Source organism: Copadichromis virginalis, linkage group LG19 (genome assembly GCF_057382275.1).
Source record: "Copadichromis virginalis isolate Kocher_CV1m ecotype Utaka linkage group LG19, C_Virginalis_male_GT1.1, whole genome shotgun sequence".
NCBI lineage: Eukaryota > Metazoa > Chordata > Actinopteri > Cichliformes > Cichlidae > Copadichromis > Copadichromis virginalis.
Window position 1 is genome coordinate 31921640 of NC_140636.1, and position 19313 is coordinate 31940952.

The 19313-nt window shown below is 41.5% G+C and overlaps 1 protein-coding gene across 3 annotated transcripts in view; it reads left to right on the forward strand.

Moving 5' to 3' along the window:
- The window catches only part of asap2a (ArfGAP with SH3 domain, ankyrin repeat and PH domain 2a), a 56588-nt gene that overhangs the window by 16248 nt on the left and 21027 nt on the right, over positions 1-19313 (forward strand). For 2 of the 3 annotated variants that reach the window (XM_085441373.1, XM_085441374.1), the window contains exons 2-6: positions 587-659; positions 8071-8216; positions 10060-10134; positions 17780-17829; positions 18208-18231. In XM_085441373.1, coding sequence (XP_085297499.1) covers positions 587-659; positions 8071-8216; positions 10060-10134; positions 17780-17829; positions 18208-18231 — 368 coding nt within the window. The remainder of the gene's footprint in view (positions 1-586; positions 660-8070; positions 8217-10059; positions 10135-17779; positions 17830-18207; positions 18232-19313) is intronic. The other variant, XM_085441375.1, reaches the window with a different exon arrangement.

A 19313-nucleotide genomic window follows, 5' to 3' on the forward strand; every position in this document is an offset into this window, starting at 1 on the left:
TTGCAATGGACCTCAGTTACTCACTGCTCTTGCCCTACGAGCCGTTACAGTGATGAACACACACACACACTGACACACTGACTGATGAGGGAGCCCAGGTCTATTCTTGGCTTTACCTTGAATAATGCATTGCTAGGAGCCACATCGGTGGGTTAGAAACGCACAAACTGTAGCGACCACACACAGGCGTGGATTGAGGTTGTGGACTAAACCGAAACCACTCAACGCCTCATTACAATTCAGAGCAGAAGCACAATCTGGGATTAGGAGGTAACTATCTAACAGTACACATTTAATAAAGGTGGTACATTGTGTTACTGCAAAGCATGGCTGCTTGCAAAACCTCAATCTCCACACAAATATGAGCGATTCAGATATGTCCATCTACCTCACAGGAAAAGGCACCGTACAGACTGGTGTTTCTGTATTCTGTGCACACTGTTGCACTACATCCTACTGAGTTTACCTTTGGAAGAAGAGTAAAGACCTCATGCAGACTAAACATACGCCATCTTTTTCACGCCATAAATTTGCACGAAGTTGAACGTTGACTTCTTAATGTGCTCTTCTCTGTGTGTCTGTCCAGGCTCTGGATGTGGATCGCAGCGTGCTGTACAAGATGAAGAAGTCTGTGAAAGCTATCTACACGTCTGGGCTAGGTGAGTCTTGACTACGCTCCATCACCACAGCAGATCGCCGGCCTCTTCTGCATTACTGAAAGAACAATGCTGCATGATTCAAATATTATGAACCATTTTAACATGCCAGCACTGAAGGAAAGAGTTAATTTGCAGTAAGACTAGATGCTTATGTCTTACCTTTTGAGTCTCCTTTAGGAGGAGACTCCTTGTTGGAGTGCAGTGAGCAGAATATTTCTACATCTTTATTTAGTAAAAAAATATTTAAGAGGTTGGTTTGCTGGAAATGCTTTTTTTCAGTTCCTTTGGTCTTTATTTTCTGTTTGATTTTAAAAGAAAGTATATCCTCTGTCTTTGAGGGGGAGAGAGAGGTTTGTCTTTTAAGCCCTGTGTATGTGTGTGTGTGTCATTACCATGCTCATTATGCCTGGCTGTGCCAGTGTTGGGTGTTTTTTAGTGTCTTTTGTTTGGCCTGCCTGACAGAACCCTGCTGAGAGGCAGAAATGGAGAGAGACCTCTGAACAATGTGCTGAGCACGTCTTTTTCAGAACAGTGTGAGCTCTGTTCAGGCAGGAGGGACAGCTGTCTGATCCAGACCCCCGGAAGGAACAGCTGGGGAGGGGCACAGCCTGTGTTTGTATGTGGCCGCTGAGGCATGGACACACACGTTCTCACGTCACTCATGCATTTACATTTATAACGTCCAGCACTTTTCAGTCCCATGTAATCTTTCATGCAGGTGTAAGCGTATAAGCTGCAAAATGTTGCCGTAGGCTCTTCATTTGAATCTTTTTACTGGGACGTTGCTGCATTTCAGACGGTTTTTATAAATGTTTGGAGTAGAAACATTGCTTTGTCTGTAGGAATACCACAGGGGATGCTCTTATTTATGCTCGCATGAATGGAGGTCACCTTTTGTTATCAGCAATTATCAAGGAGAAGCAGCCCAGACACCAGTGTGTTTTGAGTATAACCCAGAGGATTTCAGTTTCATGTCTGTGTGATCCTCATGTGCCGAGTACATGGCACTTTTAAATGGAAACACAATAATGACAGTTGTTTAGTATATTTTCCAAATACAGGCTACTAAATTAAAAGCCATATCTTATACTTAAAGTTTTATTGATCCATATTTCTATAATAACGGTACATCCACTGAGTGTTGTGACAAGGGCAGTTTAAATTACTATCTGCCAGTTCACTTCAGGCTTTTTGTCGCTTACATCTTGCTAACTCGCACTTGTTTTTATTATTAGGCGGCTGCAGACCTCCTCTGTTGTGGCTCAGTGTGCTCCCTGCCCAGCAGCTAAGTGTATACAGACATTTAGCTGCTATGTGGGGAATATAGTGGAGTATGTTGCAGGTGAAGCCAGATAATTACCTTTTGGATTTGGTGGTGATCAAAACAAGAAAACCAGAAAAGTGACTATTATGTTTCTCAGGTGACCAACCCAACAGTGTGTATTTCCTCACTCAGCACACCTGTGTCCCAAATGAGCGTTGCCAGGTTGTTGTGTTATCCCGAAGTCTGACAGACCTCGGTATCATTAAATCTAATGTTTGTCACTTCAGGGCGGCAGGCTAATGCTAAGGATTTAGAATATGAGCGATCTGCTTCCTTTGCTGCTGCAGCCGTCTACAGAAAGCTCGGCTTGCTTGCTAGTGGCTGCATATTTCGTAGTTGGACGGCAAGGCAGCCTTGTTTGTTTGACAGCATGCCAAACTAACCCGCACATCAGTGTAATGTAAATGGGTTACATAGCGCCGTAAATAAACAATCCCTCGACTGTAGTTTAGGAGCAGTGTTCATGTGGGCGGCTTTGCAAACCCTTTTACCTGCAGAAACAGGCTACATACACTCAAAAATGATCCTATTGGCTCTTTAAAACCAGCTGAGATTAATTAGATTGTAAGTGGTTAATGACACCATGCAACTTGTATCTAAAGCCAAGCTCTAACATAAATATAGAGGAAAAAGGATCACTTGAGTTTTCTTAATGTTCTCCAGACAAGGTGTTGTGGGTAAAGTGTGAGTAATGTGACACATAACAGGGAGCCTCAGCACCTGCTATGGCTGACTGACTCTTCCAAAATTCTGCAAAGATATTTTAGGCTGAGAAATAACGTTTTGTAACGATGAGGAGAAAGAGGAGCTGGGTAAGCAGAGGGAATGTTGAATGTTTAGAGACTGTATTGAGGTCAAATCAACGATTTTTTTAAAGAATTACCATCTCAGGGAAAATCTGAGAGGCTGAGCGTGCATGGTGAGTTTGTAATGTGGATAAAGAAAAAGATGGGAAAGGGAGCGAGAAAGGTGGAGTGGTTTTAAATGAGCAGGAGAACCCTGTGTTGCTGCAGAGACCTGTCAAGGTGTCAGCATGTGGGTTTTGATGAATAAACCAGCAGCAGCATCTCAGACCTCAGAAGGAGCAGGAGCTGATCGCGCAGAGCTGCTCGGACAGGCTTGTCAGAGCTGCTGAACAGAGGATAACTGGAGGGGGATGATGTACCTGTAGCTGGGAAGGACATTTAGTTGCTGAATATAATACAGAACTCAGACCACGCTGCATCAGAGAAACACTGAAGTTGATCATGTGTCTGCAGGTAGCAGAGAAAACGAGATTCTCCATAAACTTTTAGCACGATTACCTTTAATGTCTGAGATAAATGGGCCGAGGAGAAACTAAAATGAATGCAGAGAGGACTCAAAAAAGAGCTCATGCTACTTGTGTAAAGCGGTTTCTTAGATTTTAGTAAATACAATTTAGAAAATATAACGTTGTCTTTGCAAGACTGAAGGTTTCAGGTGGAGTTTGCAGCTGGTTAAGCTGCTGGGTACATAATTGATATTTAATTATTTATGTTTATATATAAATACGTATATCAATGTTAAAATAAATTATTTGCATGTGCATTGGCTTGCATAGAAATGTAGCTTTAGACAAAGTTAAGTTGGCCGAGCTAACCCCGCCAGTTTCTGTTTTCATTCTAAGCTAACTGGATTTGTACTATAGCACATGTTCTCACTCACTGTCATCTCACTTACTGTCCTCGTTCCAGGAATTTGCAAAAAAAATATTTTAGCAAAACATCAAACTTGAACTTTAAGGAAAGTTTTCTTTCTCCTTTGATTGTCTCTCATGCCTCTGCGATTCCTTGTCTCTGTCCCGTGGGATTAATAGTCACGCTTCCTTTTCTGTGTGCTTGTGGTCATTTTGCTCAGCGTTGTTTTCATTGAGCCCTTAGAGAGATCTGGAATTGATCGGAGGTCACCGGCGCATTGTGTCGCCGAGCGTCAGCTGACCCGGACTTACGAAGCTGTGTGGGAGAGACGGAGAGAGGAAGTTGCTATCTGGTGATTAAATCCCGCATGTGTGGGAGAGAAATGGAAGAGGCTGCAAAAACAAGCCTTTGGGATGTAAGATAATCCTCAGCAGACGCCTGGAAAGCTGTACATGTGTGTGTTTGTAAGTTTAGGAGGAAAGATACAGCGGTGAATGCCACAGGCGTGAGCAGGCTTCTGTCTTGCAGTGAATGCAACTTTATCATTTCCTGAGGTTGAGCAACAGGAATCCTTTTCTCTCCCTTTGACGCACAATATGCTGCCATTTACTTTCAAGCCGACTTCTTAAGCCATTTCTCATGCTGATTTTAAATAGACAATAACATCCACTCTCAAAGTTTCCCTCAAAGGAAGATGAAAGTACTGACTTCAGTTATACAAAGGAGAGGGGACCATCTATCCTTTTATTTTCCTTATCTTCATACATTACTGAGACAATATACGCTCAACAGCCAGTTTATTCAAACTGCGTATTAATGATCTATTGCAAATAACACGAAAAAGCTTGTTTCAGAGATACCAGGAGAAGCTAAATAAAGATGACTTATTATGAACTGTGACTCATGCAAAGCTACACTAGTAGAAACTAAGATTAAAAATACGGACTAGAAAAAAGCACAACATTCCCCACATTGAGTTTTTTGCAGAAGGGTAAGGGTTTATGTTAAAGTGGGCTGAATTGTGGTTATTTGCATACCTGTGCAATAGCCTGAGGAATCACTAAGAACTCGCAGTCAGCCTGTCAGCTCTTCACTAATTGTAGCTCATTTAGTGTTGTTATATTCTGAGTTTGTCTTCTCTGAGAAATTTCCCTGTAACCTCTCGTCAGAGCCTGAGTTGGCGTCTTTTAGATCTGCAACAATAAAAATCAGGTAAAATCAGCTTATGTAATGCAACAATCAATGAATCTTTTAAGCTCTAATCATATAAAATCCCAATTCCCCATTTTCTGTTGTTGCATATCTTTAAGTGAGGTTCGGAACACCAGTGTTATTTCATGGAAATGTTTACTCAGTGTCTACACATCTGCAGGTAAACAAGGAATTAGCAGGTTGTGTTTGCAGTGTAAACTACAGGAAAATGTCTCTCCTGTCCTTTGTTGGGTTTTTTCCTGCCACGTAAACTCACACGCCCTCTGCTCTGTACTACGGGGCTGCATGCACGACATGTTTGGGTCATGTTACAACAAATACACATGTAGTCACTAAGCTGCCCTGGAGGGGTTTGTGCTATTTGTCAGCTTTGAGTAGGGCTCTCATGTGCCACTTCAAAAACAACAACAGGACCCCGCCCTGTTGGCTCGAAACCTGGCTGAGCTAAACAGCTGGAGCGGATTTGGAAAGCGGGCTGTGGATGTGTGGCAGTGGTCGGTTTCTGACACATGACTGTGATTGAAGTTTACTACATCTTTGTGTGGTACATCTCACTGCAGGTCTTTGTTATGTAAAAGAGGATTTGGTGCTTTTGGTTTTTTATTTATTTAGTTTTTTGGATGAAGAATTGATCACTTTATCGAAACATGAGATCGTTTTTTTCCCCCTTTATTTATTTTTGTAGGTCTTTTATTTCTGCACAGACCACAGACAGAGGGGGGAAAGTCTCATTATAACACATACTCGCCAGGCTTCTCATTTTGCCACTTCCCTTGTGAGTCTCGCGGCAGCTTTCTTATCATCGACCTCTGTTATTGCGTCAGATGATATTTTGTGGCTTAAATTAGATTCGTCTCGTGAGCATGCCTGCAGGTAGTGACTCAGGCTTTCAGCTCTTCCCTTTTAATAACCTGATGGATACGTCAGCGGCCAAGACGTGAGCTTATCTAGTTACCTGGAACATCTGTGCAGTTGCTCGTTGTGTGTGTTTGTGTGTGTGTGTGTGTGTGTGTGTTACCTCTTAAATGCTGAGTCATAATGTGGTTGCAGGTGTCTTTTGGCATGCATCCTCACAATTTCAGACCCCCCCACCACCACCGCATCCCCTTATTTTTTTTTCTTTCAGTTGTTCCTACTTACACCCCCTTCCTTCCACCTCTGTTGCGTTTCTCTGCAAGTTGTCGTCATAGCAACAGTCCCCTGGCGCTCCATCCCTGGCTCCACGGCTATCCCAGTGGCATTGGTTGTTATCAGCAGCCTAGTGTGGCGTGAAGTGCATTAAGTGGAATCTCCTAGGCCTAACCTTGTGGTACATTAAACCGATTTTAGACGCACTCTGAGATTTTGGGGCAGCAGGCGGCATTAGATGAGGGAGGCCTTTTGTGTGTGTCTTGCGGATTACATTGAAAACCGGATGGCAAGCTTGACACGATGGTATTGTCACAATACCCAGGAAAACACTCAATAACATTTTTCGATACCACAAGGAAGTTTCACCCCAGATTTAACAAAATAATTTCAGATTATCATCAGAGGTTTCATTCATTTTACAGATTATGAACATTTCTTTACAAAACCTAGTAATAAACCAAGGGTACAACAACACAATACCTAAAGTCACAACAACTTAAGTTAGAAGAGCATAAAAGTTGAACTTTGGATAAATTGTTGTGGTTAACATTTCTGATAACTGGTTAATTATTCAGTGGTATTGAAATGGGAATTTTCCTGACCTTGTTTAATTTAATATCAGTGTTTATTCTCTATTAATATTTGAGTATTGATACATTTTTTTTCCTTTTTGACAACCTTAGTGAGGATTTGAGTAAATTAAAGAAAACTTGAGATTGGGCCGTCTCCGGACCAGTTCAATCAGTGGTGATCAGTGCTGCCACAGGGTCGCTGGGATATCGGCTTAGTGGGAACTGTGGCACATAGTGACCGAGCCCGGCAACCATCAGATGCTAACATTACGTGTAGTAGTCCAGCTTGCTCTCTCTTGCAGCCTTTCACCACACGGGCGCTAGGATATTTCCTGGTGGCAATCTCGTGCTTTTGGACGACTGTGAACAGTGAACCGGAGTTGGTGGTTTGCTGATTACTAACTGTCAGGATTTGCATACATACATCCCAGGTCTGCACAAGCAACTCACTGGCAACAAAATCTAGATAAGATTGGCAAAATATTATATAAAGACCTTGCCTAGATGATAGCTAAAGTATATGTAACACATTTAAAAGGGACCAGTTGTCCTTTTTTCCTTATTTCTGTCATTTATTGTTACAATAAGCATTCATCAGTCAATTTTAGTGTCAAAATTGGGAAGAACGATAAAAGAAACTGCTGATCTACTGCAGTTTTCCCACCCAACATTGTTCAGTCTTTAGCATGAAGTCAATGAAGACAAAATCAAGTCCATCGATGCCATCGAGTGAAAAGGACGGTATTGTAGGAAGAGGAAAGATGGCAGGCGGGGAGAAGATAAAAGAGTTCATTGCTACAGATGAAAGCAAATGCTGAAAAATAACCCTCAGATAGGGACCAGTTCTCAAAAACGTGAGTGAAAGCACAAACACGCTTGGCCTTATAATATTATTATTGCATATCATTTGAACATTTGCTCTCTCTGTGTATCATTCTGTTTAGGCTAATTATCTCATCATTTGTATTTGTACGACCTATAAAATATGAGTATGCCCAGTGGGTGTAGACACACTGTAGCCTACCAAGAAAACACACTTCTCTGGATAGAGTCTGACCAATTTATCAGGCAGCAGATATTAGCCATTTGTCCATCTATTGGTATCGCCAGTTATATCAGTCATTAAAGGGAAAATTTAAAAAACTGAAGTAGAGACTGGAGAAACACCCTTCAACCATGTTATGAGTGTGGATGTTGACTAGTTTGTCCACCAGACCAGTTTGTCCAAAAATGATTGCAACTATAACTTGACTGAAACATTTTATCAACATGTAGGGTTAATTTGTAGAATTTATGGTTTGTGCCGGGGGTGAGTATCTCTTTTGGTCCGTCCCTGCTGACCACCTTCACTATAGATGTGTGAGGAAAACCGTGTAATGGAAGGAAACTGGATTGTTTTACACTGGAAGACTATCACCATGCATTATTAATACTTATTGATTGACTTTTAACTTGTTAGGATCAGAGAGAAAAAGACTTTGGTTAATCTGTGTGTATATATGTGTGTTTTTCAGCACATGTAGAAAATGAGGAGCAGTACACTCAGGCCCTGGAGAAGTTTGGAGAAAACTGTGTGTACAGAGACGATCCTGATCTGGGCTCGGCTTTTCTCAAGTTCTCCGTCTTCACCAAGGAGCTCACAGCGCTTTTCAAAAACCTTGTGAGTTCACACTGTGTGTGTATGTGGCTGTATGTGTGGGTGGGTAAAGTCCTCTGGGACAAAGACAAATTTTCATGCTGTCCTTAACTGTGTTTATTCCACCGTGTGTGTGTTCTCTAACACACACTGATCACACACCAAGTCCAGCTTGAACTTAAAGCCCTGAGGACATAGCCCTAGTTTTTCCATCAAGACATCCGAAGAGCCAGTGCAACACCAAATATCTCCTGGATCTAATACTGCCTGATCTGTTAAGCCCAGGTCTTGTGTGAAAGCCAACGCTTCATTAAAAAAATTTGACTCCATCTTGTGAGGTCTGTCGCTCCCCTCGCACACTTTATCAGCTCATACCGAGAACAGGAGCTTTAGATTTTGTGTTGGTGTGATCTCAGCGTCTTATATTAAAGAAATATGAGCTTCTGCCTGACCTGGATGTGAAGATGTAATCTCCAATAGCTTAAGAAAGCACTGGGTTCCTAGATTGCGTGTAGGGGCTGGCCTTTATAGCAGCTTGGAAACAGCCGAGTTAAAGGCAGAATTTGTGTCTTTAACAAGTTTGAAATGTGATTAAATATGAAAATGATACCAAGGGTGGTGGAATTTTTATACCCAAGACACTGAGCTATGTGTAATTAACCCTTTTGCACCTTCACTCGATGTTTTCTCACAAGCTTAACGATTCCTGAATCCGTTTCAGACTAAAATCTTAATAGCATTTCGTTCAATTCACTTTTGTTTAGATGCCACCGATTCACAATAACAGTCACTTTGTATAGTAAGATCTGACAGTGTTAGAGAGGATCTCCTACAGTTGAACAAATGATCAATTCAGGTCTCAAGCACACAAATCTAGAGCTAAGTCCGTGACTCTCGTGGCAAGCATGGTCTCCAGGAAAAAAATCTGCATTCCTGGACTGGTTAGCAAGTATAATCAGTCCCAAAGAGCGTGCCGCAATAAAAACCTCCCTGTGATTGCTTTGGTTGCTAGCAGACTGTAGTGATCGCCTATAGTTTGCATGTACATGGACTTTTCTGCAAACACTCACCGTTTACTCTCCGAGAAGCAGTGAAACTTGAAAAAATGGAACAGCAACCAGAAATCGAGAGCATTCTCCTTCAAAGTAAAAGATTTATCTCACTGCTGCAACCAGAAGATTTTCAACTTTTATTTTGAAGGAGAATAGTATTTGCTTCCTGTTTGCGTGACATTTTTCACAGTTTCACTGCTGTTTTGCAAGTAGTTTGCAAGTATCTGGAGACTTCTGTGCAAACTACTGACGACTGCAGCAACCTGCTAGCAACTAAAGCTATCACAAGTAGTTTTTTGCTGCCAAATGGTCACCAACACGTAACTAAGCCTGTGTGACTGAGACCTTATCTTCATTAAGATGCTACATACTGCAGGCTTAAAGAATAACAAAACGAATGACCTGATTCAGCTGATTTCCAACCTTCCTTGACTGAGAAACCATCCATACCACTGCTTTTATTGTAAAACATGACCAGTTGTGTATACATGCTGTCGTAGTAGATGTTTACACATATTTATTTTTAGTGTTTAGTGACTGTTTCCACTGAACCTGTGTGACGTGTTCTGTGTTACAATTTGTCTGCTAGTGGCTTCTTTATTTGCGCAGCATTAGCCTTTCAACGCTATTATTTACTTAAGATGAAGAGCTGAAACTCTGGATACTCTGGATTTTGTATGTCCACTGCAAGGAGACGCAGCACACAGGACACTGCTGAAAGGATTACGTCTCAGTGACTTTCAGTCTCCTGCTGTCTTAAAATCTCTGACGTAACCTTTCGACTCTTATTTGTGTCTCTCTTCAACTTCCTCCAGTTCCAAAACATGAACAACATCATCACCTTCCCTCTGGACAGCCTGCTGAAAGGAGACCTGAAGGGTGTCAAAGGGGTAAGGAAACTAAACAGCAAGTCTTTGTGTTACTCTCCATGTGCTGTGTTTTATACAGGAGGAAATATTAAAGCCATTATTCTTGGATGATGCCCTGAAGTACCTCTTATTCTGCGATAGTGGACGGACACTAAGGGTTGTTCTTGCACTAATTTCAATGTAAATGTCAGCTGATGAACATATTCATCTTGCAGTTGTTTAATCCGTCAAAGAAACCAGATCGCAGAGTGAAAACGGCTCACTAGACGTACAGAGAGACCTTCTGAGTGGTTCAAAGCTGCTGGACAATTATTAACCTCCTTTAGGTGCTGCAGTCTAGCTATCAAGGTTAATAACACGCTGCTTTGATCTCAGACCACGTTCCTGTTCCCAAAAAAGTAAAAGTGGAGCTGGCAACACACAGAGAGAGAGAGATGGTGGATGAAGCAGTTCCTGGAATATACCTGTCTGCAGCAGAGCTGATTCATCAAACTGCAGAATAAAAAAATCAGCTTCTGACTGAATGAATATTAATGTTAATGTTTTTGTGTAGTTATGCAAAACTATGAGGGATGGAGTCCACAATCTCTCAGCTTGAGTGATTATTTATTAATGTCTTTGATTGCTGCTACAATGGTGCAGGTTCATATTAAAATGGCCATAAGGTCAGCAAGCGTGCAAATAACAACACCAGTGAGAGCAGATATTCTTAATAAGGTTCTCTCAGGAGCACAGCTGCTTACAAACATGCTATTTATATGCTTTGTTTGCAAGGGGAGGCCAATCAGATACTTGACTTAAAGGGAGAAGGGCGCTAGCTAATAATGTATTGACTTTTTCAGATCGAGGATGAACAAGGCCCAGAAAATAAAGATTATTTTGAACCATGAATTATGCAAAGCTACTTTTTAGAGGCCGTGAATAGAAATGCGGAGCATATGAATGTTTGAGAACGTGTTACTGTGCATGTGTTTGCAGGATCTACTGCAGTGCTTCTCACTTTTTCTGTTGTGAGATCTAAAACAATATTCATTTGCTTGGCTGGTTCAATCTATAACTGTGTGTTTCTTGTTTAGCTTGGAGAAGCAAAATAGTTTTCTGCCCATCATGGGCGGTTTGTTTAATTTTGCAGTCCTTTCAGGTATAGAATAATAAATATGTTCTCCTGTAAACTCTTCTTCTTGAAAGCCTACTAGGAGTAAACCCTGAAGCTCTTCTCTGAACTTAGTGCTTTCTGTGACATTTCAAGCCTTCTTATAGAGGAAATTAACTGTGTGTGCATCAGAAGTTAGCTGGGGTGGTCTCTGCCTGTGCAGCTATGCTCTGAAAAACCTGGAAACTATTTTAATAGTCCTTAAACGGAGTCTTTATTGATATTTTACGAGGTGTCAAAACAATGTCGTCTTTATCGGGGGAAGAGCTAAACAACCGTGAAATGCCACCAAAACAAAAGCAGTAAATTAAGGTGGGAATAAAAGACCGTAGCTCAGTATTTTCGCAGGTTTTTAGTGCTACGTTTGGAGACTGCAGTAAGCGAGGGAGGGGTGACACAAAGACTCGCAGCAAGGAAATGTTTAATGCCTGCAAACACGCTTTGGTCTGAAATAAAGTGTGTTGAGGTTTAATAGACAGGCCTGTGCCTTGTGTATTAATGCAGTCTGCTAGACGGTCATGTGTGTCCACCAATCAGACTAAACCCAGACAGACACTCATCAACAGTCTCTGCCAATCTGTAATGCAATCAGACTGTCCACAGTGGTCTGTGACCTTTCACTCTCTAGGCACATGATTAGATTTGGTTTCCACTGAGGTATGATGTAGTTAAGTCGGCTCTAATGAGGGTGGTTGCCATGGAGAAGCCAGTTGTCCCCATGACCCCTGGCCACTTTGTGCTGTCTGGCCCCTGAACTGCCCCCCCCCCCCCCCTTTTTTTTTTTTTTTTTTTTTTTTGCGTTCTTTCCTCAAGTGTTGTCGTTTTGGCTTCAATCTCCTTTTCTGTTCTGTGATTTCCTGCCTTTGTCCTCTCGTCTCTGTTTTAACTCTGCTGATATCTCCGCCTTTCTCTCTCGACACTCCCCCCCCCCACCCCCCCCCCACCCCGCCCACCCGGCTTTGGCAGCCAGTTGTCTCCGCAATGCTTGCCCACTTATTGCTCATTAGCCCACAGATGATTCTCATTACCCCAGTGGCAAAGGACTAATGAGCTGCTGGTTATTTTATACTTCAGGGCACACTCACATTTACACACACTTATATAAATGTCACCAGTGATGTAGTCACTAAACCTGGAAGTTAGGCTTCTACACAAAGAGAGAGAAAAGGTCACAGAGATGTACAGTAATGTTTACCTGTTGCTCACTTACACAGCCCAGAGGCTTTCCCTCGTCTCTTCCTTATTGCCATTCATTATTCACCTGTTAGGAGAGCGGGTGGGGGAGTAGGAAGAAGTCCAGACATGCACGACAGGCTGTTTACACTACAGGGAGAGGAACAACTGAAGTATAATATATTAATTGGCTGATGTGGATGTCATTAAAGAGTAATGTATTTAAAAGATCAAAGGAGCTTACGAGGAGGAATGTATTGCAATGCGGATGGGAATTATGTACTTCACCAGTCACAAGCAGGAACAAGATTTACACATTTGTACGCTCATTTTAAACGAGTTGTGGTGTTTTTGGAACAAATATGCAACAATTTTACAAGCAAATCAAACTCGCCTCGAATAAATGTTGATGACGGAAACCTGAGTTCACTTTTATTAATGTAGCTTCGAAAGCAGACCGTGCTTGAGGTAATAAAAGGAACTTGTGCTGATTTCCCTATTTTGTTCTTTGACTTTAATAGAATGGCTTTGCATGATTTAGGGTTCAAAATAATGCTTGTTTATGTTATACCAGTCCTGAATAAGACATCTGAGCTCACCTACCGTTTTAGCACCTTAAGCCCGTCTTACCTATAAGTCGTCCCCCCCCCCCCCCCTTTTTTTTTTTAATAGGTAGGATTAACCCTAACTTCTGCCAGTAACTCTTTACTCAGCATTTAAGGCTAAATGTATATCTTGATCAGATCATTTCTCAAAAATTTACACACAAAAGAGGGCAACTAACAGTAACACCTCAACAAATGAGAAGTATGCTGCGTATTTTGAAATGTACTTCCCTCTTGCCGTTCAGTGCAGATCAAAAATGCAGTTTGGTCTCTTAAAATTCTCCACGTTCAACGCTGCGGTGTGGCAGCTTCAGTAGTTACCAGCCTTTACATTTGATTTAATTCAGGATTTAATGGCTTTCTGGTGACCGGTGCTCACATAAACCCTGTTAATATTCTGCCAGTGCTGTCTTCAGCAATGAGTGCAATGAACTCACTCTGCAAGAGGCAGCAGCTAATGGCTCTGGGATTAGAGGGCTAACACTTAACAACCTGTCACTGCTGTTACTTGATTAAAAACCCCGACCATCTTATCACAAAGGAGAATCAAGATTTCATGTGTAAAAGTCAATTTTAAGGCAATGCAACACCCTTCTTCTCTTCGTATTTTGCTAGGAAAATGTGAAATGCATTTGTTATGACCATCTTTATTCTTCAACACAGCCTGAAGTCTCTCAGGCTTTTTGTCATTTCTTTATGTAGTCTTCAGGAATAGTTCTCCAAGATTCTTGAGTGACATTTTGCTCTGTTTTTTGTCAAGATAATCCAACACTGCTTAATAATGTTGTGCTCTCTGGGGAGGCGATCCATGTCTGATGGTGTTGCACTGTGTGTGTTTTTTTTTTTTTTTTCCCACTCATTATGTCTTTACTGAGATCATTGTGATGCTGAAAAATGAATGTGTTCGTGCTGCCAGTGAGAGGCTTTCCAGATGGTACTCCATGGTGAATTAAAAACTGATGGCAATTTTCTGTGTTCATAATTCCATCAATTTTCACAAGCACCAGTGGCTAAAATGCACCTCAAACCACGACAGTGTTTTACAGATGGTCGTGGAAGTTTTGGTATACCTCAGCATTATTTCCTTGTTTCCCTTCTTATAGAAAATGGTCAGGTACAAGGACTGGACTGAATGAAAAATCGGCCAATATCCAAAGCAAAACCTTGAAAGATTTCAAAAAACATGAAGAACTATTGATCAAGACCACTTTGAAAAAAAATGACAGGAGTAGAAGAAAGTCTGGCTGCTATGAAGAAATTAGTGGTGGCTAAAGAAGTTTTGCACAGTAATGAAATTAAGCCCTTTCACTGTAGTACCAACAAGAATGCCGCTGTGAGGGTCAGTGGAAAGCCCAGTAGTGTTATTGCTGGAGATAGACACACTCCCACTCAGGAGAAATTAGAAAGTGTTGATTTCACCAGTCTGTTCTGCTAATACTGAATTGTGAGAGCGGATGCCTGCATGACATCATACCTGCCGTCTACTCGCTCATCACATGCTTATGGAGAGGTCTCTAACACACCGTGAATCATATCAACTTATCAGTATTCAACCCCAGTGACTAAGGGGTGCAGAACCTAGTGTGTGTGTTTGGAGCTTTGGTGGGGGGAAGCTAGTGTGGACTAATGCATTTGGATTGAGGGATATTAGTCCAGCTGTGTCCCCCCCCTCATTGTGTTTCAGTGGATCGTGAACACCCGAAACCGCCCACGCATGCTAGCTGTTGGAGGTTTTTTAGATGAGAGCTGATCTGTGTTTGCTGATCTCATTAGTTTGCAAACCAAATACTCTGCAGCATTAGTGCTTTTAAAAATGACATTGGCAGACATTTAAAAACAGCACAAGGAAGTAGGTTAACGTGCCAGTGGACCTCCGCTGTAGTAACCCTTTCGTAGCACCACGTCACATGTAACACAGGCTTAGTCATTATTCTGGTGGCCTCGCATCAACTCCAAGCATTTTTATTTATTTTTTTGCAAGTCATCCCTCTGCTTTCTCCCTACTTTCCTGCCTCTCTGAACCTCTCTGTAAAAAAATAAAAAATAAAAGGGAAAAAGTAGGTCAGTAGACAGTTCTACAAAGTTTTAAAGTTAAGAGCCTCCACATCATTGATACATTCGAGTTTCATCTTATTACATCCCTTCTTCTGTTTCTCCACTCTTGCCTGATCATATCTAAGATCCCGCTGTGACATTCAGGGGTCTTTTTGCTGCTCACACTTTCTTCCTTTCTCTCTAAATATTCTTTAGCCAGTCTGTTAAATGATGACAGTAACATTTCATTTGTTTCTCTTCCTGATAGGCCCCCCAAAACATGCTTTTATTTTGTCCATCTTTGGCTGTGACGATAGAAGGATTATGGGCTGCCAGCCAATGCAAATGCTACGTAGTTCTTTGTCTTTTGTGCCCTCTGTCTTCTTTGCAGCAGGCGATAAGCTAACACACAAAAAAGATCCCAAACACAAGCAAGAGTAATCCACAGTACTGTTTTTTTCACATGTTTTTGACAGCTGCAGCATGTAGTGATTCTGCCAGGGTGTACATAGACCCCACACTCCCCCAGTGGCACCCTTACCTCTCATCAAGAGCCCTTGAAAAGGACTCCGATCTACTTTAGGTTGCACATTTAGTATATCTGTAGGAAAAGGTGTGAGGCACGTATTCCAGGAGCTGCTAATCCTTCACATGTATGCTCCTTGTATGGTCCTGGGTAGTAAAAGGTCGCCTTCTCCATCTTTAGATTCAGCCAGACAGGATACAGAGTGCTAAAAGCCTGCATATCTCTGAGGGAGTGTTTTGCCCCTGTGCCTTGTCCTATTCTGCTCTGCCCTTCCCTGCCCAGTGATGCCTCTGTCTGGTATTTTTAGCCATTGTTACCATTTTTCCTCCTCTCTCCGGCTCTGACATTTCCTTCCGCTTACCCTCTTTTTTTCTTTTTTTTTTCTCACTTGCTCTCTTGACCTGCAGTTCATTCTTTTAGTGGCTTCCTTCTACCCTTTGACAATTTTCCCCGCAGTCCTGTTCTTTTACGTTGGATTTTTATAGCCTTTTATACTCTCTTTTCTCTGGCGGTTTCTGCCGTTGAGCGGGATGAGTGAATGGCTCCCTGCCCCTTGAATTGGCCCAGTGAACCATGTTGTGATCCTGTGGGCCGACAGGTCGAGCCTGTCACTCCTCTGCTGTTGAAGTGGAGGTCAGCGGTGGGGATCAGCTCACTCTGGAGATCTAACAGTGGCACTGAAGCCGTAAGCAAAACCTAAGGCAACAGAAATTCATAGCAAGGTGAAGAAAAGTGCTGCATGATTTGGTTTGGCTTTCTGTGGTGAGCTCACTGTAATGTTTTAATTACAAGAATTAAAGCAGCTTAATTGCAGCTAAATCCTTTAGTTTTTTTTTCTGTTTCTCTGCTGTACAGCAGATTTTCCTGGCCTCCTGACCCCCCTCCACTCCTCATAACAACACAACAGTTGATTTTGGTGTATTGGTTGTTTTTTAGGGAATAAAATGGGCAGCTGTACCCAGTAATGTCTGCTTTGTGCGTCCTAATCACTGTTTAATCAGCACTGGAGGACCAAAGAGGTGCTTTAATCAAGAGTTTTGCTCAAGCAGCACACGACGGCAAGAAATCGTTACCAGAGAATTTGCGTTATGAATGCCAGAAACAGTCACCTTGTGCTCCTGCTCACTGTTGAGACAAATGCCGGCTGTATAGATTAGCTATATTTTTTTTGCAATGTTTTGCTATTGACGTGGTGAAGGCTGTGTCATTCTGCATCCAGTTTCTTGATTTCTGCTCGCTATTTTAACAGTGTAACCACACAGTTCCCGAGTTTTCTGCTTGATGCGCTTGTCTGCGTTGATTATGTATAGTACATGTAGGGCTCTGACTATCAGTTACTTTCATTGTTGAGGACCTAAGAGTATTTATTAACCGTGTTTGGAAGTCATATGTGAATAAAATCTTTGCACCTTGAGAAGCTTTACATAAATACAAGAAATGGGTAGAAGCTGCTAGTCTCTCTTTCTGAGAGGTAAAAAATTATATATATATATATATATATATATATATATATATATATATATATATATATATATATATATATATATATATATATTTTTATTTATTTTTTTTTACCTGCTAGCGCCTCTGACTAAGTCTGAGGCCGGCCAAGATGTAGACAACTTCCCACAAAAGTGCAGCAACTTGGACTCATTAAACTAAACAGCTGTCACGAGTATATTAATGAGCTTCAGAGGCCTTTTATTATTTTTGGATAAACACAAGCTGTTTCCTCCTGTTTTCAGTCTTTCTTGTAACTTTTTGGCTTCTCCTTCGTGACGTCCGAAAGTAACTTCCCAATGGGTCTCAGCTTTCTTAATTAAATGTATGTGAGGATCCCAAAAGTTGCACCAATCACAGGAAAACCACAGAGTAATGTTTTTTTGTTTGTCTGTTGTTGTTTTTTTATGAAGATGCAATAAAGGCTTTGTTCTGATAAATGAACCAAACAATTAATAGACTGTAAGAGCCAAACTACCCCGTTCATTCAGCACCTGCAGCTTTGAATGTTACCATGTGCTCCACTTAAGAAAATGTCGTCCCAGTTTATTTCTCGTCTATGTTCTACTCAACCCTCGATCGTCTCGCTGTCTTTCAAAGAGCTTGTTGCTGGTTTTGTTCAGTTTTTAAAAATAATTATTATATTAATTAATACTTCCTTTTGTTTTTTCGCAGGATCTGAAAAAGCCCTTCGACAAAGCCTGGAAGGACTACGAAACAAAAGTGTAAGAAACTAAGCGCATCTAATCAGCAGTTCTTTGTGTGTTTTCTACCATATTTGATGTTTGCACTGTTGTTAGTCCATGACTTGTGCTCATGTAGTTATACGTAGTTTAACACTTCAAGTTAGTTTTGTTTGAATGATTTTGGGCAGTATGTTTAAAATCAAATGTTTAGTAAGTGTCTTGTGTCTGTCCTCCATGTTTCCCTTTTAATGCCTCTTCCCTTGATTAACAACTCAGGCAATTCCTTATAATGTGAATAACCCACTGTCACCTTTTCCACTTCCACACTGAGACTCCATTTTCACCGACACTCCTTTGTGATTGTGCATGCAAAGAACTCGGGAGTTTTTATAGCACTTTCATATATTTTACAAGCAGCAAAGGACATTCTTTACTGAAAGGGTAATGCGTCTTCTCTCCAAACCGTTTTGATCAAGCAGTGCAGACTGTGTGCTGACATTAAGGGTTCATCTAGATGCCATGTGACCATTCCCGACCGTCCTAACTTGTTCTATTTTGTTCGACTCCATTGATGGCTAATGGAGGCCATCAATAGAGTTTTCTGCCTGATATGAAAAGCATCCAAACATATCAGTGATCATCTAATCTATCCGCTGTCTCCATTTCATAGGCTCAGTCAAAGAGCAATTACAGTATTTGGTCAACATGGCATTGATTTCTGGTTTCCTAATTTTGTTTGCGAGCTCTTTGCACCCAATGCCTGATTTTGAATTCCTTGTTAGGGGTTCATCCCACATTAAAAGCTGTTTATTCAGGAAGTGTTTTGGCTTCATTTTCACAAGTGATTCATTTATATTTTGTTTAAATGTAGAAAAACTCCAAGTCCTTTGTCTTGTGGGTGCTTTGCTTCCTGAACCAACAGTAGTGAAAATGAATGGACTCTCAGCCCCGTCGTCATTTGAACAACTGTCAGTTTGGCTAGCAGCCAAACAGCCTGGCTAACACGTGTCTCTGTATTTGTCGGGGCTGAAGATTCATGTGCTGACAAAGGCCGGCAGTGTAAACCTAATGAAATCGGGTTTGGCACCTTCAGCAAAGCTAAACAGAAAGTTTAGGACAAAAACCAAAAAGCTTTTGGGACTAATGTCTGTGAGTGTGAGGTTGTTTGTGTGTGGTGTGCTAACTGTGTCTAAGGTTTTAACACTGTACCCATGAATATACACTCACTGGCCACTTTGCTAGATACACCTGTTCAGCTGCTCATTAATACAAATATCTAATTAACAGCTGAATTGATGCCAGATGCCACATTGCAGCAGCTCGGTACATTTAGGCATGTAGACACAGTTAAGGTGACTTGCTGAAGTTCAAGCCAAGCTTCAGAATGGAGGAAGGTGACCTAAGAGCCAGATGGTCTCTGAGAGAAAATATCTCATGAGCGGCTGTTCTGTGAAAATGTCTCGTTGATGTCAGAGATCACAGGAGAATGGCTACAGTGTTTCGAGCTGGTAAACAAACAGCCA